Consider the following 16,931-nt stretch of genomic DNA (forward strand, 5'->3'; position numbering starts at 1 on the left):
TAATATGTGCGTGGAAGAGAGGGTAATAATATCCTACCATTAGCTCATATGTCGTAGACACTGCAAAAACAAATTGTACGCAACGAACATTGCATTCTTTCCATCTCTGGATGCCTGTAATGGAATCGCATGTGCGTACGCAACAGCACAGGCACGCCAATGTTCGTCGCTGTGCTCCGAATGTGCCCGTGAAAAGCAGGCAAACGAGTTCAGGGAGCCATTATCAGTGACGTAGCTCACCGGCTGTTAGACTGGGAAGCTGCGGCAAGCGTGCTACACACTAAGTAGAAAATGACCGACAGTGACCTCAAACACACGACGTTATAGCGATTGAGTCTCCCCGTCGTAGTTATTGACAGGATTTGCCATGAAATTAATGAATTGCTGTCGAAATTAGTCTGTTTTAGTCGGCCGTTAAAGCACCGCTCGCTATTTTAGGTGTATAACGTCGCTGTGTAGCTTACTAAAAGCCTTTCCCTCTGGCGAAGGCTGGTAACGTTGACTGGTTTGCAGTCAGTGAACGTGAAACTAGCCTAGGTTAGGTTAGCTAGCTATGGATAAAGCGAAATCAATAATGGAGCAGAAGGGATCTGGCCCTTGTTATTCGAACGGATTGCAAAAATCGTTTCGGGCTCAGCTTGCTAACAGTGGCTGCAACCCTTACAGCCCGAACGGTGGCTGCAGCACCAACGGGACTGACAATTTCCACCATCTTCATTATGATCCTGAAACTAATGGTTCGCCTGCTAAAAGGTGTCGACTTCGGAGGCGAGTGGAATCAGTGAAAAAGAATAGACCACGTAAGTGGATAAATCACCTGATAGCCCATTCATTGTACGTGCCATTTGGTTAATTTGACATTTCAGTTCCGGTGAGCCAGATGGTACGCTGACATATATGTATTTTTTCCCCCTTGAGATATATTTGCGAAATGCATTAATTTCCCCAGTAGTATTATCACCATATCAGGATTGCTGGGTTTTCTCAGACTAACGTAACTGAGCAAGCCTTACAGCTGGTTTCGGGGACTTGACGGCTATTGCCCGAATGTCCGTTAAGCATGATGTGCCTGCAATGTAGAACTAGCCTAGAACCGAGAAACGACCGTTTCAATTGCTGCTTTAGCCTACTGATGTCATCATTCCATTATCTGTTACCTTGGAATTGGGATTATCTTGTTAAATATGCTTATGACATTTTGTTATGTAGACTACACGTTTTAAAAGTCCTATTTTGTGTTTGTGAAACCTTTTGAGATTGTTCAGGACTTTCTGTGATTGGACATCAGAGAGTCAGGAGGTGTGTTGAAATCACTTGAGACAGAAAGGCTTGACTTGTTCCAACCAATCAGATTGCTGTGTTTGGCTGCGCGAGGTAGTGTTAAAAGGGCCAATGAACCACCTATTGTAAATATGCAGAATATTCCTCCCTTCCTGCTATTTTCACTAAAGTTAGAGAAACATACTTTCAAGACTTTCAGACACGGCAAGAAAACGATCACGAAAGGGAAGTAGTTGATTGCCAAATTGAAGGATTTATAAATAACGTTGGCTAACAATCTATTTAATTGTGTAGCCTTAGGCTTGCACACCTGAGAATCACATCATGAAACTAATTAGTATCAAAAAACCAGGTAAGTCCTACAAAATGAATTACAGCCTATACAAGGGCCATCATTTACGTCCACACCTCAATAACTTCATTGGTATGCAGTTCAGTTAGCGTAGTGTTGAAAAAATGAGGCCATTCAAGTGGATCCTGTTATCGTTGTGTTGATTTTGGAAACCACAGTATATTTTTTCTGATTCCTGGGCATACTAAATTACTGAGCTTGTTGGTCGGCATTCCATTTAATCATCCTCTGACTGTGTTAGTGAGAATGAGCCAATAGCGTGTGCTGTAGCAGGTTGCAACAGGACTTTTCAGTGCATTTTGTTGTCTTACCCATATGAATGAATGCCAGTCACTCTGTACTAAACCTCTTTCATTCACGATTCAGACTAGGTTAGGTGGTTATGGTGATTTTTGGTTGGGAAAAAGTTAACTAGGGCCTATACTGGCCATGCATGCTTATTATTTAATTACTGGCCTCATATGTCTAACTTGGCTGTGTTGAGCAATTATGCCAGGCGATAAAACAAATCCAAAGTGCACTGATCCATAACCTACTTCAAACAATCCAAAGGGCATTGGTCAGTACTGCAGATAACTTCACCTGATAGAAGTTTGTGTGTAAGAATGTTACTATTAAGACTATATTACTGTATGTTGCTGTGTGTGGTGCTGCTCTCTAACCCAATTGTTTGGACTTTACTTTAAGTTTACAGTCGTGTCTTTGTGGTCACAGGTAGAGTCAAGGCTAATGAACTCTAGTTAACTTTGCTTGTCCCTGCAATTGTGTGTGGACAGAGGAGAAGTGGACATAGATGATGAATTCATTATGCTACATTACACTGATGGAATTCTTGTGAACAGTGAACACGGTCAATGGAATAGGATTTGGTTTTGGACTGAAGTGTAGCGTCTTCAGCTCTTTCCCTCACATTTTTGCCTTCTTGATCTCTCTCTCTCTCTCTCTCTCTCTCTCTCTCTCTCTCTCCTAATTATGCTTTACTTTTTGTTTTTGTTTTGTCACCTCCTAATCTGGCCTACTTGTTCTCCCTCTGCATCTCTCTGTCTGTCTTTATTCTTCCTTTTGTTCTCTCTGTCCCTCTTTTTCACTCTCTCACTCTGTACTCTCCTTGATTTTGACTGTCTCTCGGTCTGTGTCCCTCTGCTGTGTCCCTCTGCTGTGTCCTCTCCCTGTCTTTCTTCTCCCTTTTTTTTCTTTCCATCTTGTGCTTTCTCTTCCTCCTCTCTTCTCTTCCTCCTCTTTCTTATTTATTTATCACTCTTTCTCTCTCTCTCTCTGTCTCTCTCTGTCTCGCTATCTCCCCGTCTTTCCTTTTCCATCTCTTTCTCTCTCTCTCTCTTCCTCTTGCACTCTTTTCTCTCTCTCTCTCTCTCTCTCTCTCTCTCTCCTCTCTCTCTCTCTCTCTCTCTCTCTCTCTATTCCTCACTCACTCAGACCTGTCTGCCAGTCCCCTCCCCCCCTTTCCTCTTCTCTCTCTCTCTCTCTCTCTCTCTCTCTCTCTACCCTTCTCTGAGCGTCAGCATGGGGAGGTAAACAGACCTTTCACCCACATGTGCAGTGCCGTCTCTCCCAACGTCACGTTGTCACACCATGGCCTGCTGGTTACGCGCGGTCACCGGCTCACTGGAGCACTGCCCTCATCCAACCTCACAGTCCTTGACCAATGCTCCCTTTAAGTCACTCCCAGCCTGTTAACCTTCCTCTCTGTACTCGACGTGAATGTCTGGACTTACAAATCGAGTTTGAATCTACTGTCGGTGATGGGGTTTTTTTACTCACAAAGATTTGCTTTGTTGGTTATTTTGTTTTTTGATGGTAAATAGGCTTGGCTGTTAATTGGCCGGTGTAGGAAATCCCTCCTGGTTGTTGATTAGTTTCAAAACTGAGGTGTGAGGAAATTATTACCTGGAAAGGATTTGGTTCTTTGTCAGATCATGTCCTCACCACTCATTTTAACTTCCTCGATAATCCTCCCTTGTTAAAATATAAGCCTCATAGTGAGTGTAAAACTCATACTGAGTGTGATATATCAATAGGAAAAAAATGAGGTGAGACAGACACAGCATAATGTCATGAGTCTTGCCCTCTGACCTGTCCCGTCACTTGCAGTCACATCATATTACTATTTTTAGATTTAATTTAAAGCATCTTCAGTCTTTTTTAAGTGCATCATTGTTGCTCCACAGTGGTGGCTACCATGAGAAACACAAGACAGTCATTTAGAGGAGGTCATTGTGCACATCCCAGATGCAGGACAAAAAAAATGTTAAGAAATACTTAAGAAGTCTGCACAAGCATGACAAAATAAACCAAAATAAAAGGAAGGAAATCAAGAATTGTGCAGACGTTTTAAGTACTTCTAAACACAAGACAAAAGTCAGCTGGAAAGGAAACTATTATTCTATCATTTTATAGCTAGCTCAATACCTTTGTGTTCTTTTCTCCGGTAGGCTATGACCTGATGTTCTCTCATAAAATTATAAAATTAATTGCCCCCCCTCCCTTCCCCCAAGTGAACTTTAGAACCCCACGTCCATGGGAAGTTTGGGTTGTCGGCCACTGCGGCTAACTGGGTTTTACCATTGTGTGAATAGATTCTAATGTTCTTTCAACATGCATACCATAGCATCTAGTTCAGGTAGGAGGTGTGGTGTTTTATACCTTCCCTTCAGAGTGCAGTGGCTTATTTGAAAAGCAAGGTAGCGGTCATTTTACATACCATCACTGTGTAGAACTTATTCCTGAAGAGAGGTATGTGGACATGATGGGGGAGGTCAAAGTAACTGTCCCAGCAAATTACCTTTGTGTGTGAAATGGCTACCTGCAGCAGTAAACTTGTGCTTCACAGAACTTGATGAGATGTACGTGGACGTGATGGCCTAGGCCTATCCAGTTTACACCAGCTAGTGCTGCTTCTTATTTGAGTGGTAAGATGGGCTCAGTCAAAGAACCCTTTCTGTGGACTGGGCAGTGTTTCCATGGTGACGGCTGCGCTGCGCTGCGCGGTGGGGGCTGGCGTTGGCTCGGGGTGCATGCTGCTCTGGTGCGGCGCACACCTCCGATGCTTCGGCATTAGCCCACTGGAGACGGCCCACTGACCTGTAAGCGCGCTCAAGCAGACTTCCCCTCACTAGTTCTTTCTCACACTCACTTATTCTCTGTTTTTCCTCTACTCCTCTGCCCATTTCTTTCTCTCTCCCTCCATTTCTCCTCTTTTTTTCCCTTTCCTTTTTTTTCACACTCATTCAGTCTTTCTATGTGTTTTCTCTCTATTTGCCCCAATATCTTCCTTTTCCTCAACCCTTATGTTGTGTGTTGATGGTTCAGGCTTAAATATTACCCAGGTTCAATTTTCTAACCAGGCATTAACAAAAAAGGTGTTCTGAATACATAGCCTATAGGGTAATCTTTGTTAGGGAACAGGGTTATTTGACTTCCTCTTCAGATTGCGGTGCTTGGCACAGTTTGGGATAACCCCAAGGAAGCTGGGAAGGTTGGAATACACTTGAACACATTTTTATGTTCCCTTATCATTGAGCTTTTGCATTACACAGAATTGGTCTAGTCAGTGTTTCACAGTATTCATGTTGTAAAATATGTCACAGCCCACCTTTGCCTGTGAATAAAAGCTTAGGCAATTCACAGCTCTTTTATTCCAGTATCAGGCTTTTACTAGGCCAGTATTAAGCCGTTGTTACACTTCAAAAACAACGTGAGGTAATGATGACAAAGCAAAGCTCTTATCTTTGTTTATACAGTAAGTATGCGTATGGATCCCTGGACACTCCATTCAGATTTGATTATGCTATCTGCCGTCATTCAGTATGATTTGATGATTCTATGGAGAATCATACGATGTACTATAAACACCTAAGATTGAATGACTTGAAACCTTCCGTCATATTCAGGTTCCATTTTTTCTTCACTGTTTGATATTTGATGTGAGGCTTTGATGTGTGGGTCACTCGTATATTTGAGGAGTTCTTGTTGTCTGGATACAAGTCACTGAAAATCTTATGATGATGAGCCAACATGGGTAATTCTTTGGTAAACAGATGGTGAACTGATTTGCTCTTTGTTTGTTTGTTTGTTTGTTTGTTTGTTTGTTTGTTTGTTTGTTTTGCTCCCGCTGTGCGCTCTCAGCCTTCCCCTGGTTTGGCATGGACATTGGCGGCACGCTGGTGAAGCTGGTCTACTTCGAGCCCAAGGACATCACGGCCGAGGAGGAGCAGGAGGAGGTGGACAACCTGAAGAGCATCCGCCGCTACCTGACGTCCAACACGGCCTACGGCAAGACGGGCATCCGCGACGTCCACCTGGAGCTGCGCAACCTGACCATCTGCGGCCGCACGGGCAACCTGCACTTCATCCGCTTCCCCACGCTGGCCATGCACCGCTTCATCCAGATGGGCCGCGACAAGAACTTCTCCAGCCTCCACACCACGCTCTGTGCCACCGGCGGAGGCGCCTACAAGTTCGAGAACGACTTCAGGACGGTGGGTCTATGCTGTGCTCTGTTAAGAACCTTACTTACACTGTTTTAAAAGTTTTATTTATGGCATTCTATTAAAAACCTTAGTCACGCTGTTTTAAAAACATTACCGGTATTTATGCTGTGCTCTATTTAAAATGTACTCGCACTGTTTTAAAAACATTAAATATGCTGTTCTTTAAAAAACCTTATTCGTTATTTATACTGCTGTAATAGGTGTGTGTAATATTTAGCTTTTGCCATCATTGCAGTTATTATCATTATTTTAAGGTGCAGACTGCCCAATTCTACTGCCAGTGTTTTATGTGATTGGTTGTTGTCAGCTGGGCTGATGTGTGATATTGCATCAGTGTTAGTGTTAGTGAGTTGGCCCAGAGGTGCCCTGTGGTGTGGAAATACTGTCTGGACGGGGAACCTCCACACCCATTTTTGTCTGCTGATTAACTCTATTAACACAACTATTAACCAACTGTATGCTCATGGACCCAATTTTTTTGTCTTTCTTTCTCTCTTTTTTTCCCTCTCTCTCTCTCTCTCTCTTTCCCTTTCTCTCTCTGACACTGCTCTCTCTTTGACTCTTTCTCTCATGCACACATGCTCACACCACACATACACACCCTGTTTCTTTCTTTCTTTCTTTCTTTCTTTCTTTCTTTCTTTCTCTATCTGTCTCTCACAAACACAATATCTCTCTCTCTTTTCTTGACTTTTTTCCATCTCTCTCTCTCTCCATCTCTGTCTTTATTTCTCTCTCTCTCTCTCCCTCTCTCTCTCTCTCTTAACACAGATGGCGGACCTGGAGCTGCTGAAGCTGGATGAGTTGGACTGCCTGATTCACGGGCTGCTGTACGTTGACTCTGTGGGCTTCAATGGGCACCCCGAGTGCTACTACTTCGAGAACCCCTCCGACACCCAGAACTGCGTCAAGAGGCCCTGTTGCCTGGACAACCCCTTCCCCATGCTGCTGGTGAACATCGGCTCGGGGGTCAGCATCTTGGCTGTCTACTCCAAGGACAACTACAAGCGCGTCACGGGAACCAGGTCAGTGGACGAGCCAGAGGAGGCGTTCATTAGGCTAGTTTCCGGGTGATCAGAGTGCCTGTCTGGTGTTTTAGTTTACCAGACAATTCGTTCGTGTTCAGAATGGAGACGGAAAGCTGTTGAGGAACTGCATGATTGGAGCTGTTCATTACGGGCACGCTTGAGATGAGATGAATCAGAGAGTCAGTGGGTGTAAACTGTTGAAAGGATTTTTTTTGTACTTGGTGTCTTGTTTTTTTTTTTTTTAAGTTGTTGAGTGTAGTTATTTTCTTGCTGTCTTGTAGCTATTTTGACCTGACATGTACGCCATTGCTTGTTAGTCATTGCATGACATTAGCCTTGTGTCCATCTAACATAAATAGACTAGAAGAGAGAGGACACTTAGCCAGGGTTTTCAGTAACTCTTGAATGAAGAGTGAAGTCAGAGAAATAATGCTGCTTTTACTCAGAACTTCAGTGTTGGTGTGTGTGTGTGTGTGCGTGCGTGTGTGTGCGTGTAAGACTGTTTTGAAGACCAGATTGGCCGTTCATCAACAACAACACAACACAACACAACACAACACAACACAACACAACACAACACAACACAACACAACACAACACAACACAACACAACACAACACAACACAACACAACACAACACAACACAACACAACACAACACAACACAACACAACACAACACAAACACAACACAACACAACACAACACAACACAACACAACACAACACAACAAACACAACACAACACAACACAACACAACACAACACAACACAACACAACACAACACAACACAACACAACACAACACAACACAAACACAACACAACACAACACAACACAACACAACACAACACAACACAACACAACACAACACAACACAACACGAGGAGCATGTCCAGCGTGACCTGGAGCTCGAGGGGCTAAATCTGGCCGCCAGCAGTTCCACACCCCCCGAAATGTGACGTGGCAAAAATAGAACCGACCCTGGCACAGTATTTCTGTCCGCTGCCCATGTTAGAATGGGCCCGCTGCCCAGCAGCATGCAGCAGAGTTTACTATGCAGCAGTAAAGTGTGTGTGCACGCGCGCGCCTGTTTGAGTAAAGGCCCATTCACACCAAGAACGATAACGATAGCTATAAATAAATATTGTTCTCGTTAATATGAATGACGACGTTCACACATAAACTATAACGATAACGACATGAAGAACGGTATCGTTGGGGATCACTTTCAGAGCGATTTTGAGAATGATAAAAAGCTAATAGCCAATCAGAACCCATTAAATTTTAACCGTCACATTCATTAACACAAGGAGAGACTTTGTTTATCGTTGTTCAGTGTGAACGCTTTTATCGTTAACGTTATAGTTATAGTTATCGTTCTTGGTGTGAATAGGCCTTAAACCTTAGCTCAGGGTAACAGGTTCGCTGCTGCTGAACAGAGCTCAAGGGACTCTGGCACCGAGCATAGGGCTTTTTTGTACACTGATGACACTGATACACATTACAGTGTGTGCGCGTGTGTCTGTCACAGTTAGAGCCTGTGCAATGGGCGGGGCACTTCTTGGGCTATTCTTAAGCATGAATGATGTGACTTCTGCCCTGGCGCTTTTCACTTGGCCATAAATCTTCTTGCGAACACCTCCACTCCCCCACCCCGCCCACACCCACACCGTCTCTGCCTGTCTCTCTGCAGCCTGGGTGGTGGCACGTTTCTGGGCCTGTGCTGTCTGCTGACGGGCTGCGAGACCTTTGAGGAGGCCCTGGAAATGGCCAGCAAAGGTGACAGCACCAATGTGGACAAGCTGGTGAAGGATATCTACGGAGGGGACTACGAGCGCTTCGGCCTGCAAGGATCAGCTGTGGCCTCCAGGTGAGAGACCCGGATTTTTTGTGTGCGTGTGCGTGTGTGTGTGTGTGTGTGTGTGTGCTTGTGTAATTTGTGGGGTGGCACATGCAGAGGGCTGCTTGAGAGCAGAGGAAGTTTCTGTTTTGGGTTTCACGTGTACAGTAACGCCCGATCTCTGGTTGCACCTGTACCTGCCTGCGGCACGATCGGCCCCGCCACACCCTCTCCTCTCCTGCCTCTATTTAAATCCACTGGCCGTTCTGCGGTTAAATGGTTGCTTGACACAAAGGCACACAGATTTGTGTGTGTGTGTGTGTGTCTGTGTGTCTGTGTGTCTGTGTGTGTGTGTGTGTGTGTGTGTGTGTGTGTGTGTGTGTGTGTGTGTGTGTGTGAGATGAAGCCTTCTCGTGCATGTGCAGAGTTTAAGAATGTTCTCTCGTGTCGGTATACAAAACATGTGGACTAACTTGTCCCTCTGAATAAAAATAAATGGCTTTTTTTGCTGAAGGGGATCGGCTTGGTGTAAACCCAGTTAGGTCATCTCATTGTTCAGACTTGTGCTCTTATCCAATCACACACCAATATCCCTGGTAGTGAGAATGTTAACCTCCATGGTAGTGAGTGTTAAAGGGACACCAGGCAACGTTTTCGTGTTAATTAATCATCTTCGTAAGTCGGTATATGGTTAAATGACTCACTACGGGGCGAATGAAGGCTCTCTTGCCCGCCCCTACTGCCTGTAGGAAGAATATCCCACTTGCAAGTTCGGTGTATCCTACCCAACGACCTTCAGTCTCATAAAATCTCAGACATCACGAGAAGCAGGATCAGTTTACATCCTGCATCCCCAGCACAGAGGCAGGCTAACGAAATGCTAGAGATTGTTGCAAACGTGTGTATAATGGCAGAGCCGGCGAAGAAGCAGCGAAAACCCTTGACGGAAGATGCAAAGAAAAGGAAAAGAGCTTCAGACCGGCGAGGGGCTCGCTGCGTGTCGACGACGTTACAGGCGCTAGGGGGGAGCTTTATAGAGAAAACGCATCAGGCTTGCCTGGTATCCCTTTAACCTCCATGGTAGTGAGAATGTTAACCTCCATGGTGGTGAGAATGTTAACCTCCATGGTAGTGAGAATGTTAACACCTTTTCTCACCTTTTTTCCTGGATTGTCAGTGTTTCCTGAAAACAAAAAAACAAATCCACCAGCAACACATGTCTTGCATGTTTTGTTTCGCTCACTACTTTTAATTGTTCTGCTCACCAATTCACTTGCAGTCTTCACTCGCAGTCGTGCACCACAATGAGTAACTGAGGTCAAGCCAGGTGGAAGTGTGTGATCCTGATCATTTCCCTGTGTTGTTTTAATGTCTAGTTTTGGGCACATGATGAGCAAGGAGAAGAGGGAGAGCATCTCGAAAGAGGACCTGGCCAGAGCCACTCTGGTGACCATCACAAACAACATCGGCTCCATCGCACGCATGTGTGCTGTTAATGAGGTAGTGACCACCACCATGGTGCCTTATTTATTATTTACTTGGCTGACACTTTTATCCAAAGGGACTGAGACAGTGGCAGTCATTACAAGTACCCCCCAGAGCAACTTGGGGTTAAGTCAAACGAGCCTTGCTCAAGGGCACAATGGTGGCAGTTAGAACTCAGACCCCAACTTTTCTGGCTACTGTATGCTAACCCAGCTCTGTAGCCACTAGGCTACCTGCACCCATAGCCTTGAGTGTTGGATTTGAGAGCTTCTGCAGTGTTTTTAACTGTACTAAACCAAAACAGAAAAAACAGCCTGAGGAACTCTGTTTCGCCAGAGCGTGTTTTCAAAAATGCTCCCACACTTGGTGGGGCACTTGGGAATAGCAGCAATAGAAATCTGGTCATGGGGAGAATGTACTCGAATGTACCCTTACTTTGTTAGGTACAAAGTTTTCTATTTATGTGTACTGTATGTTAATATTATTTGTCACTTTTGTCTAAAGCTACTTACAGTATGGTATATGGACACTATATTAGTTCAAAATAATAGTTTCAAATATGAAAAGTCTACATTAAGCATAATAATAATAGTAATAATTACAACAATATAAATAATACTAACAATATCAAATTCAAACAATGTTCAATGTGCAGAAGTTCAGGCATCTATCTGTATTAGTGAATGCACATCATATTTCACACCCATTCACTATTCTAGCAGTTTCTAAGTTTAGATGACTGAGGTGCATCTCAAAAAAATAAAATATCATGAAAAAGTCCATTGCCCTACCCAGACTGAGATATTAAAGGCTCCATTGCCAGCTCCATTGCCAGTGTTTTGACATAATAAGCATATTAGAGCTCTTTTCAGGTCTACATTTCTGTAAACTGTAATCATCAAGATTAGAATAATTAACATTAAAAGTATACTATGCAGGTTTAGGTATTTTTGTTGAGTGTAGAGCTCCCTCTAGAGGCGTGATGTATTTATATGTTACTCTGCTATTGTAAATACTCTTGGAAGCTGCATGGCTGATTTTCTCTGTAGGGACTCGCTACATCTATGCTGTATAGCTATGCTAGGTGAACGATTTGCCTATTATAAGTTTGTTTACCATCAAATTGGCTTCATAAAGGTGTAAATATTACATAGTGTGCCTTTAAAACAAGACAAAAAAGACTTGAAATATTTCACTCTACGTGTAATGAATCTAGATTATATGACCATTTCGCTTTTTGAGATACATTACAGAGAAAAAAAAGAGCACCTGCATATGGTGCATTCAGGACTTGCTATGCCTGTCTATCATTTGATTAAGAATAAACTTTATGTATATATTCTCAAATTGATTTCCCTCAATACCAAATACCAAAGAACACCAAAACCACAAATTGAACCTTTAAGATGTCCCTTAATGCTTACAGAGTGAGGCCAAGTGTGTGTCTTAATGCAAGTGAGTGTGGGTTGAGTGTGTGCCCTTTTATGCTGAGTGTGCGTTGGCCTGGTGGAGAGTAAGCAGACTAGACTAGCTCTCTGTGCTCTGAGCCTCTCTACAGTGTTGCCTTGTAGCCTGGTGATCAAGCAGCATTGTACAGGGCTAACAGAGCGCTCAGAACATCTGCGGCTCACAGACTGAATCTGCGCTGCTTCTGTGGAGAACACTACGACCAAATAGACACAGACAGACAGACACACACGTACGCATTCACACATTCGCACGCACACAAGCACAGACACACCGAAAGATCAAAGTTAAAACAAGCTCTCTGTACGCATACCTCCTTTCCCGTCCTTTTAGATGGGGGCCACTTTGTCACTTTCGCAACCACTTCTGGTTTGGATCAACTCGTTGAAAACAAACACATACAACTGAATTAAAAAATGGCACTGAATTTTCGGCTCGTTTTTTTTTTTCCATAAGCCTGCTGGTAGTTTGTAGGGGCACTCACTCAATCCAGCTGTCGTCAACTGCAGACTGTAACACTTTTGCCGTTTTCTCTATATAGTTGTGTGGTATCTTCAATGAATAAATACAACCACGTGGTTTTGTTTACATTGAGTGCAACCCATAGACAGTGTTTTATGTCAAGAGGAAATGACAACACACTTTTATTGAGAATTCTCATTCTCTTTTGACTTTCATTTATCGGCCCCTGCTGGATGTTTAAATTTTTTCTTGTTAGAAAAATAATCCAGGGAAACTTGATTAATAACTGATGAACTACTGAACTCTTTTCTAAGTAGTTACTGAGACAGAAATAATGCATTTTCTGTGAAAGTCCAGTGGCATCACCGGACTGATTTCTTTAGAATGATACAAGACTAACTTATCAGGTAGTTCTTGAGAAAAACGATTTCCAGCTGCTTATCTATTGATAATGTATCAGCCCGTAAAAGAAGTCTGCGTTCTATTCTCACATACTTGTTTTGTTTTTCAGAAAATCGAGCGGGTGGTGTTTGTGGGAAATTTCCTGAGAATAAACACAGTGTCCACCAAGCTTCTGGCCTATGCCATGGACTTCTGGTCCAAGGGCCAGCTCAGAGCTCTGTTCTTAGAGCATGAGGTAAACATTTTGGTGTTTGAGCCCAAAATAAACTTTTGTTTTGGTACTATTATTTATTTATTTATTTATTTATTTATTTATTTATTTATTTAGATAAGTAACAGTAAATTCTGATTATTTGCGCTCTCCCATCAGGGCAACATTTAGATGATTGGCTAAGTAGTGTAAGCATGTACCAATTCAGAATATTTTGCTACGTAATGTCCTTACCACCAGACTGATTGACCTGTCTATAATCTCATATTATGACATAATTATACTCATAACTATCTTTGGCATTAGTTCTACGTAAAGATGAACACTTTTTCACAATGTAGTTTGTGTATGTGTTTCTCCACAGGGGTATTTCGGAGCGGTCGGGGCATTTTTAGAGCTTCTGAAGTCCTCAGAGGAAGCTTAAGAAGTGGCTTCGGAATCACCACCCAGACAAAAGCTGCTCAACGGTCTCCTAACGGACACCTGCACAGGAAAATGGGAATTGGAATTTAGGGGGGAAACTGGGAATACTTGGAAAAGCCATGTAATAATTTAACTGTAAATATTCTAAACACTACTCTTCCCCCTCCAGTGCTCCCATATCCCTTTTAAAAGAGTTTTATATGACTAACTTAAACGCCTTGTCTGTGAGACACACACAAGATTTTGTTTTTTGTCTATTTTCTGTTTGTTGTCCCTTGGTAATGCATGTAAATATTAATTCTATGTTTGTTTTGAGTACTATGTGTGTCACTAAATGCCAAACCCTGCTGAGATTTTATGAGTGTTGAAACTTCCTGGCATCCTGTATACTGTTCACCAGTAGGGGCAGCCTTCCCTCAACAGACTTTGTTAGTTTGTTTTGATGCAGTAAGAGGTCCCATTCAAATGTGTTTGTTTGGTTTCGCTTTTGTGTTGCTTGGACCCTGAGGTTTAGTTTGGATGTAGCATCATCTTCTCTTCTGCTAATCTCTGATTCCCTCCGCTCTGGCCTGAATCGTGCGGCTAGCGGATTTTAAAGGTGTGAGACAAGCACGTTCCTCCATCACATTAATGGAAGTGCCGTTGCTTTGACAAAAAAGGGGAACATTGAGGTGGATTATTTATTACAGTATACGTTCTCTGCCCTTTTCTATAAAGACATACATTGCCATGCAAATGCATTGTATTTCAGTCACATTTTCGTTTTAAGTTATGTTTGTTTGAAAATCAATTAATGTTGTTCAGTAAGTGTTCTCCTAATAGCTGTGAGCTCGTCTTTGAGAACTGGTCTCGGGAGAGGAATTAAGACACAGGGTCTTCGGCTACAGCTCCTCAGCATGGGACCAATGTATTTTACAGGCATATGCACGGTCACCCTCAGTCCTCTCTATACCGCTCTGTTATTGCATAGGCCACATTATTGGCCCAATTCCATGATGGGCCCAAAGGACCATGAATAGTCCTTTCCCTCCACTCAGCCTCTAATTGCAGGCAGTTCACAGGATGAGGTCCCCTCCTATCAGCATATTGCCATTACGAAAACAGAGACGGTGTGCCGTTAAGTACATACCAGTGGCATTTAGGTAACCTTTGCTTCGGGGAACTACAAAGCTGCAGAGAGACTAAGTAGCAAGTACTGTACCCCATCACATTTTATTTTTCTTCTCTTCCTCCCTTCTCATCTTCCAAGCTGGTGTGCCCTTTCTTCCATCTACATGTCTCATGTCTGGTACATCAGCCATCACCTTTATCCAAAGCGCTCTGTTGCCATTCGCAATGTGTGTGTGTGATCATCATCATCATCGACATTGTGTATTAACTGCAGTCAGTTCTTTATGTCACAGTGCCAGGTAGTAGAACAGTTTTCTATTTTGGATTAAGCAGATTAACAATCTGTGCCAACATGTTTCAGATGAGAAACATGGGATGTTAGTTGGCCAGTTTTTGTCGGATGGTGACACTTAGCTGTGTGTCTATCTCTGGTTCCTTCTGTTTCCTTTAGTTGGATCTGTAGATGCTTAGGCCAGAAAGGTACAGCTATCCACTTCTCTACCCCACCTTTTTAATTTTTTACGCTCCACGTGTGTTGTTGCCTTTTTGTCCTCATTGTCTGTTTGTTATGGCCTCTCTGTTAGCAACCTGCTAATGCTAAAGCTAACACCAACGCCAACACAGTGCCCTCTAGAGGTGAAATTGAGGACGTCTCTGGCATTCACCGCTGTAAATGCAAGCAGTATAGAGGTTTTTTAACAGTGTGGACGCTAGCATCAATATTCATGTCAGTATGAGTTTATACACAGTAGTGAAAATTTAGCAACATCTTGCCCCATTCTCTATCAAGTGTTTTTGTTGCCTTCTTTTTTGTTTTGGTGACCATGTTTTCATCTGTCTTGTAAGTTTTGTTTGTTTCGGTTCTGTTGGTGGTTGTATTATGCCAATGTTTTGGTTTTACTGGTTTTGTTTTTTGTTTCATGTCATTTAAACACACGTTTTGAAATCTTTTTGCTGCAGAATTAAGGACCCATGCAGTTCAGGAAATGCAGGAAAATGTGGGGTCTTTTAATCCCTGAATGGTTTTGTGTTGGTTTGCTGGATTTGTGTGAGAAACTACTACTGCTCTACATGTGTGCACTTAAGCAAATTCATTGATCACTGTTTATCTATCAACACTGTGTTCTGCATTGTTTCCATGATTTATGGTGAAGTCGGCCTTTCACAATGAGTATCAATGTCTCGCGTAGTTCCTGCCTACCAATGCAGTGTTGTACTCATTCAATTCATTTGGGGTTTTTTCTGTCATTTTAAGTGAATAACTATAGTATTATTGACTGGCTTGAGAAATGAGATTGTGTAAACACTAAGATTGTGCATGTGTTTAGCTGAAATCACAGTGAATCTCTCCACTCCTGAGCAACTAGATCAGTGATAAGAGTGGAATTGTGCTGTTAGAACGTTTTGTATTTGCTACACTTTTTCAGAAAGCAAATAGTTCTCTTGGTATGGAATACTCGCTGTTGGAATTTCCGGCACATAGTTTTCCCAACTGATCTCCAACATGAACTGTGGTTGTATCAGTCGGTGACGTATCCACTTGACCCATCATAGTACCTGTGCAAATCCAGGTGGGGCACATCTCACTTAGTGTTGACAGCAACAGAGACACATGCATTCAGTAAACTTTGTGAGTTGCACTCTTATAAAGCATAAACAGATGGACTTTGTTAGCATCACGTTAACATGGACTTTGTTAACAATCAAATACAATGTGATGCAAATCTGACAGCTGTTCGATAGTAGCATGCTTAAAGGTCAGTGTCTGTATCTGTGAATTACATTTCCGATACATGCAAACAGCTGAACATAGACTGTGTGGTCTTTTCAGCGTTTTCTCAATTAAACATCTTTGCTCTAAATAGAAAATTCTGAGGCTAGTCACATTCATTTGCTGTCATGGTGCGCAGACCCAGTGATTGTGATATTTCTACATTTACTGTGTATGCAACTCCATTATGCAAAATGACATCTTACTAATGAAAAGGGAAGTGGAGGGTGTGTGTGTGTGTGTGTGTGTGTGTGTGTGCGAGAGAGAGGGAGAGTGAATGTGTGTGAGAAAGAGAGTGTGTGGGTGTGAGAGAGTGAGTGAGTGTGTGTGTGAGAGAGAGCGAGTGTGTGTGTGTGAGAGAGAGCAAGCGATAGTATGTATGTGAGGAAGTGTGTGTGTGTGTGTGAAGGATGGAGGGAGGGAGGGAGAGAGAGGAAGTTTGTGTGTTAGGGAGGGATGGAAGTGGACTCCCTTGCCCTTTCTCTGCCAGTGTCCCTGACCATGTTTCAGTTTTCATCTGTTCTTCCACAACTTTGCTATGCAGTCATACAACTCGCTCATCTGTTGGTGATGTTTTTCGGAAATCTTGAT

At 42.9% G+C, this 16,931-nt stretch overlaps 1 protein-coding gene across 3 annotated transcripts; it reads left to right on the forward strand.

Moving 5' to 3' along the window:
• Positions 1 to 195: 195 nt before the first annotated feature.
• Positions 196 to 16,438, forward strand: pank1a (pantothenate kinase 1a). Of its 3 annotated transcripts, none has more exons than XM_048269824.1 (7): positions 196 to 800; positions 5,777 to 6,129; positions 6,913 to 7,166; positions 8,863 to 9,039; positions 10,386 to 10,509; positions 12,935 to 13,060; positions 13,401 to 16,438. In XM_048269824.1, exons 1-7 carry the CDS (start codon positions 554 to 556, stop codon positions 13,458 to 13,460), a joined length of 1,341 nt encoding a protein of 446 aa, XP_048125781.1. In that variant the 5' UTR covers positions 196 to 553; the 3' UTR covers positions 13,461 to 16,438. The 3 variants fall into 3 exon arrangements, with proteins under 3 accessions (XP_048125781.1, XP_048125782.1, XP_048125783.1); XM_048269825.1 differs by lacking the exon at positions 196 to 800 and adding an exon at positions 1,383 to 1,633; XM_048269826.1 differs by lacking the exon at positions 196 to 800 and adding an exon at positions 4,712 to 4,734.
• Positions 16,439 to 16,931: the final 493 nt, after the last annotated feature.

The sequence above is a fragment of the Alosa alosa genome, chromosome 18 (assembly GCF_017589495.1).
Source record: "Alosa alosa isolate M-15738 ecotype Scorff River chromosome 18, AALO_Geno_1.1, whole genome shotgun sequence".
NCBI lineage: Eukaryota > Metazoa > Chordata > Actinopteri > Clupeiformes > Clupeidae > Alosa > Alosa alosa.